This window comes from Mus musculus, chromosome X, assembly GCF_000001635.26.
Source record: "Mus musculus strain C57BL/6J chromosome X, GRCm38.p6 C57BL/6J".
In the NCBI taxonomy this organism is placed as follows: domain Eukaryota; kingdom Metazoa; phylum Chordata; class Mammalia; order Rodentia; family Muridae; genus Mus; species Mus musculus.
In genome coordinates, this window is record NC_000086.7 from 68,889,603 (window position 1) to 68,895,125 (window position 5,523).

Here is a 5,523-nt window from a genome sequence, read left to right on the forward strand (position 1 = left end):
GTATGTGTGCATGTGCACGTATTTAGGCCGGACATTGACATGAAGATGTCTTCCTCATTTACCTCTCCATCTCAGTTATTGAGATAAAGTTAGCAAAATATTGGGCCTCTCAAGAAAAAACGCAAACAAACAAGCAAACAACAAACCCTTCACATGTCAGGGATCATACCACCACAGGCTGAGACATCAATATAGAAAAAAGGATCCAGCCAGGGCTGTCTTTCTCTGGGCTGTCATAGTCCTGCCATTGTTTAGAATGTGGTTTCTATGTGGGATGCCTCTGTAGCCTACCTCAACTTAAGGCCTGTAGGCTAGAAATGTGCACACAGAAGCCACCACTGGCGATTCTGAGCAGGAGGAACAATGAGGGAAGGAGGTAGTGAGTCCTATCAGCCAGGGCTGGACCACTGCACAACAGGGCACTGTGTACATGATCTCACTTCCTGAATATAACCAGTTTTTAAAAGGAAAATCACTGAAACACACAAAGGCAAAATGTACTTATTCATATATGAAATAACACAAATCACAGCAAGCATTCAGAATGTAGACCAAGGGAAGACTGGGGGTGGTATTTAATCACTAGCATCCTTTGGTGTTAAACATTGTCAGGAAGATGGGCATAATAATAACAGAGCCACTTTCTTCTGCTCTGTTCAGATCACAAAATTCTCCAGAGAGCATCTGCCAAGTGCAGTCCATGTTCACTGTTCCCATGCTCCGTAATCCATGCCCCACCCACAGCTGCTTAATGACAAAGTGGGTTAGAGCCTCACCAAACACCATCATTGTGTCTGTGTGGTAGATTTCAGTGGGTTGAGGGGGTTGCTGGTTTTAAGGGCAGTTCATTCTTTCCATCTCAGGATCAGCTGGCTGCCAGCTGAGGTCACTGTCAGCTGAGGCCACCACTGCCAGCTGAGGTCACTGTCTACCTTTTGTGCAAGAGTTGTCATTGTACATGTGATACATATCATACCTCTCTCCATCTGGGTTTCTCGACCTCCTATTGGTCCAACCTATAAGGGGAAGTTTGTATATACTGCCATGTTGTGACTAAAGCCTTATTGTTAGCCTTCCTGCTCAGATGGGAAGGTGTCTTGGGACTCAGAAGCCCAGAAACCACAGTTCTGAGGGGGAGAAGGTCTACCTGCTGTAGAAATTATTTAATCCGTACCTGGTGTTTGTACCCTGCCTTAGACCAATTATTTCCTGGATAAAAGACACACACCCCCCAACCTTTATATTTATACCAAGCCTTAAACAGCACAAGGGCTGGGCAGACGACTACCCTCTATACTGTTAGAATCAACTTTCCTATCGATAGCCTGAGTTATTACTTACTATGTTTCATCTGGGCTGATCTTAACTACAGTTGGCCAGCCCTCGGGGCCATGTTTTTATGACTCCTAATCAATGGAGCCTTCCCTTCCTCCTCCTCCAACTTCTTTGTTTTGTCATGGTTCTCCTCTGACCCCAAGCCCAGGAAACCTAAACCCCACCTGTGTCTCTTTTGTCTAGCTATTGGCTGTTGGCATCTTTATTTTCCAATCAGAAATAACTTGAGGGCAGAGTCTCTTGAGCCTATGTGCAGATGCTAGGCCTTGGCATTTCAATAGACAGTAAGACCAAACCTCAACATACCCCAATGGAAGGGCACCCTGAGACACAGCAGACCAGAAATCACACAGCTCTGAAGTGGGGCAGTGTCTCAATGGAAAAGGCATCCTGAGACACAGTGGTCCAGGAACCTTACAGCTCTGAGAGGAAGCCTCCTCAGCAGAGGCGCTGCAGCTCCCAGGGAGTGTGTTCCCAGCTGAGCTGAGCAGCTGAGGAGCTCAAGTCTGCCCCTCCTCTTTGCTTCTTCCCTTCTTCTCTTCACTGCTTCTTGTCTTCTTCAGTGAGAGAGTCACAGCAGGCAGCAAGTCTCATGAAAGAGATGTATTGGATTTATTGTTCCTGGTTGTGGAGTAATGGATCCAGGAGTGGCTGCCTATTTTCCCAAGAGGGAGCAGACAGCAGCAATTGGACAAAGGCCATTGCTCATTATGTAGGGGTTGTTGCTGCATGGCACTGTCTAGGGTAGAGATTTCCAGGGTGAGAGGGCTGGTTGGATTTCAAGTACTGAGCTTGGGGGAGCTCAGGGACTGATGGGCTTTTCTGTTCAGGGATTGGTAGGTTTCTGTGAGAAGTTCACAGATTGGTGGGTTTTAGTATTCAGGGATTGACGACTTTTGTTCAGACGTTCACCTAAAACTACCATAATCTGGGGAGGGTCCTGTTGAGGGGCTGGAGATGGACTTTGTGGCAGGTACAGAGGCTGGAAACACAGTTATGAGAGTTAGGGAGGTCTGGGAAGCAGGCTGTGCCTGCTGGAGCTCTTCAGGCCTGGCCTCTTTCCTGCCTTGAGGGTTTACAAAGTTTACAGAGTATACAACGTTTACAACGGGCATCCATTGAAGGAAAAGCCTTTCCTGCCTCTTAAGTGGCCTGAATAACCAACACTTAGCTCCTACATCTGGTTCACCTTAGACCCTCAATCTCTGAGGACCTGCCTCCTTCTCGACCTATATGTTTGCATCCTGCTCCACACTCTGCAAATGTTCCACTCTTCCCAAACACCCACCTTCCTTGTCCTCCCCATTTCCATTCCATTCCTCCTCCCACTTATACCCCCTAATCCTCCCTCCCTCCTGCTCTCATACCCTTCCTAGCCTGACCCTTCCCTATTCTCCACTCCCCTGGCTCCCATCAGAGAACACAGAGACAGGCATTCACTCCTAAGAGCTTGATTTTATTTCATCATCTGACCACCAGGGGCTGCAAAGTTGCTGTCTTCACAGTTGCATACTGGTCAGGGTGGAGACCTCTGGATGCTGATAGGTGTTTCTGAGGTCTCTGTCCTCCATCCTTCTTCACTGGCTGTCCAGCTCATAGCTTGTGGTGCTGCTGGTACTGCTGTCCTCGCTCTTGTCAAGATCATACTGTACATCCTGGTTAGGCTTCTCATTTACGCGATGGTAAAGGCATAATCTTTGTGGTTTTATTTCTTTCTTCACCTTAACCAAGGGAGTCTGAGCTCTTGGGGGGAGTGGCTTTTTCACAGTGGCTTGATTGAATATGTTCATAAACACTGGTTTCTTAGTTTCCTGGAAGGAGATCACAGGGAGGGATTGGTTTGGAGAAAGAAAGTGGAGATGGGGAGGAAACAGGAGCTCATGGGAAGGGGCGAGGTCTCGGGGTGAATGTGCTGTGAGGACAAGGTAGGTAGACTAGACAAGGAGTAGAGGTGAAGCAGCTCACCTTGACTTTATATTTGAACTTCTCATTCTTCTTCACAGCTTGGGTGGTGGCACTTTTTGATTCAGCCATGTGAAATTCTTGTAACTTTGTATTTATTAACCCCATTTCGGTGTTTTACTGGAATTTAGCCAGGACCTTCAGACCCTCTACTGAAATTTCTCTTGCTGGATAAGGAGTAGCCCTGCCCTTGCATTGTTTGGTCAGGAAGCCACGCCCCTACCTAGTCTAGCCCCGTGGGTGGGGGAAGGGCTTAAAAGGCACAGAGTACCAATTTGTTGGCCCTGTAGGAGGAGTGTGGGCTAGGTGGTCTAGTTAGAGAAGAGAGGCATTTCCTTAGCTTCCTAGGGTCTTCCATACTGTCCTGCCCACCCATTCTCATTTCCCCACGTGAATTTAGGAGGGAGACAGGGCAAAGCGAGGGTGTGCCTCTCTACATTTCCCATACACATGAGAGTCAGTGGTGTATTCCATGTTCTCCCGCTCTTCCTTATTCTGTCCCTCTTGTATGTGTGTGTGTGTGTGTGTGTGTGTGTGTGTGTGTGTGAGTGTGTGTGAGTGTGTGTGCGCGTGTGCGTGTGCGTGTGCGTGTGAGTGTGTGTGCGTGTGCGTGTGCGTGTGCGTGTGTGTGTGAGTGTGTGTGTGTGTGTGTGAGTGTGTGTGTGTGTGTGTGTGTGTGTGTGTGTGTGTGTGTGTTAAAGTGACTGTACTTCTCTGTGGAGATGCGCTTCCGTGCCTTTCCCTTGACATTCTCTCTGGAGTACCTCCATTGCCTCACGTCTTGGTTAACCACTATGTTCCATCGCTTTGCTTTGTCCTAGAGTCTGCTTATGATTCCTTGGTTTTTGTTTTCCAGTGAAAACTCGTTGCTTTTAGCATATCACTATGGGTAGACTCTCTGCATTGGGAATTCTATTCTTATTTCAAGTCTGAGGGTCATGTTAGTGCCCTACAAGATTTGGGATTTGTGGTGTGTTTGGGGAAGGTGATGGTAGTGAGCTGAAGCAAATATTCACATGCCAGAAGGTGGCCATGCTGGAAATTGTGAGTGAAGACTAATGTTCATTCATGGGGAAGAGGTTCACACAAGCAGAGGTGCATGGGCCTCAGGAGTAACAGTGTTTTCCACCTGTGCCAGTAGGAACCAGGGTCTTTTCTTGCTAAATTTTATTGCTATCTCTGTTGACATCCTACCTTCCTTAGAGCCCTTCTCACAATTGAGACACTAGTGGATTTATTTTTATGAATAGCTCTAACAGGTTTCTTTTTTTCCTCCGTAGAGAACAGTGTAATCTTATCTTACTCATGTATCACCCAGTATATAGACTCAGTCTCCCATTCACCTTTTCGTCCAGTATAAATGGGATAGCTACAGGCACTATATTACTGAATATCTAGCAAGTTCAGCTGCCTGAGGTCTTCACCTGGGCCCATAAACCTTTGCCTTTATGTTGTTACTGGATTTTCATGTGTGTATTTGCTTCCTTTGGACTAGTGGTTGCATTCTTACAGCAATGTTCTGTATATACCATCAAAATATTTAAAAGTCAGAATAAAAATTATACAAACAAATTGAAAACATAGCTCAAAACTAGAAAACAGTGGCTCCTATACCATTAATATCTATAAGAAGTCTTATTTTTTTAAAATGAGGAAACTTGACAAAAAATTGTGAAAAAGGAAAAGACATGGAGGTGCAACTGATGGGAAAGGTAAGCCCTTAAGCATCTTATTAAAGATGCTTGAGCTCATCATGGTAAGAACAGTCATATGAAAACTACCATAGAAGTCAAAGCTAACCCATAACTCTCACATTGTTTAGGATTTTACAAACAATATGACATAGTTGTAGCTATTTCATCTATTACAAAAATTAGGTAGACAATGGAAATTATAAAAGGAATTAAAAAATCTCTTGGAACTGGATCTCATAGCATGCAACTTGGTGAGTACAGTAGATGACACTAGGAACAAATTAGAGATTGAAGAAGGAGAAAAGTGTATATGCTTCAATATATAGTAATAGAAACTACTCAGAACGTGGGTACTTGGCTCTCTAGACATCTGTTTATTCATCTACTCACAGGATCTCACAACCTTGTCCTTTGGAGGTAAACATAGTCATAATTGCTTAATGTCAGAGGACTAGATGGGTAAACCCAGCACATATTTTTCAAATTTCTTTTTATCTAACGTTTGTGTGCAGTGTCCTTCCCTCTAACAGAT

The 5,523-nt window shown here is 45.2% G+C and overlaps 1 protein-coding gene across 1 annotated transcript; it reads right to left on the bottom strand.

Annotated features, from left to right (window-relative positions):
* Positions 1 to 2,770: 2,770 nt before the first annotated feature.
* Positions 2,771 to 3,451, bottom strand: Gm6812 (predicted gene 6812). The gene is made up of 2 exons (NM_001098842.2): positions 3,301 to 3,451; positions 2,771 to 3,146 (listed from the first exon to the last, which is right to left on the bottom strand). The coding sequence occupies exons 1-2, from the start codon at positions 3,403 to 3,405 to the stop codon at positions 2,913 to 2,915; spliced, it is 339 nt and encodes a 112-aa protein (NP_001092312.1). The 5' UTR covers positions 3,406 to 3,451; the 3' UTR covers positions 2,771 to 2,912.
* Positions 3,452 to 5,523: the final 2,072 nt, after the last annotated feature.

Coding starts and splice junctions, on each gene's coding strand:
- Gm6812 (NM_001098842.2), bottom strand. CDS start 3,405: ATGGGGTTAATAAATACAAAGTTACAAGAATTTCACATGGCTGAATCA. Junction 3,147..3,300: donor AGTTCAAATATAAAGTCAAG/GTGAGCTGCTTC, acceptor ATCTCCTTCCAG/GAAACTAAGAAACCAGTGTT.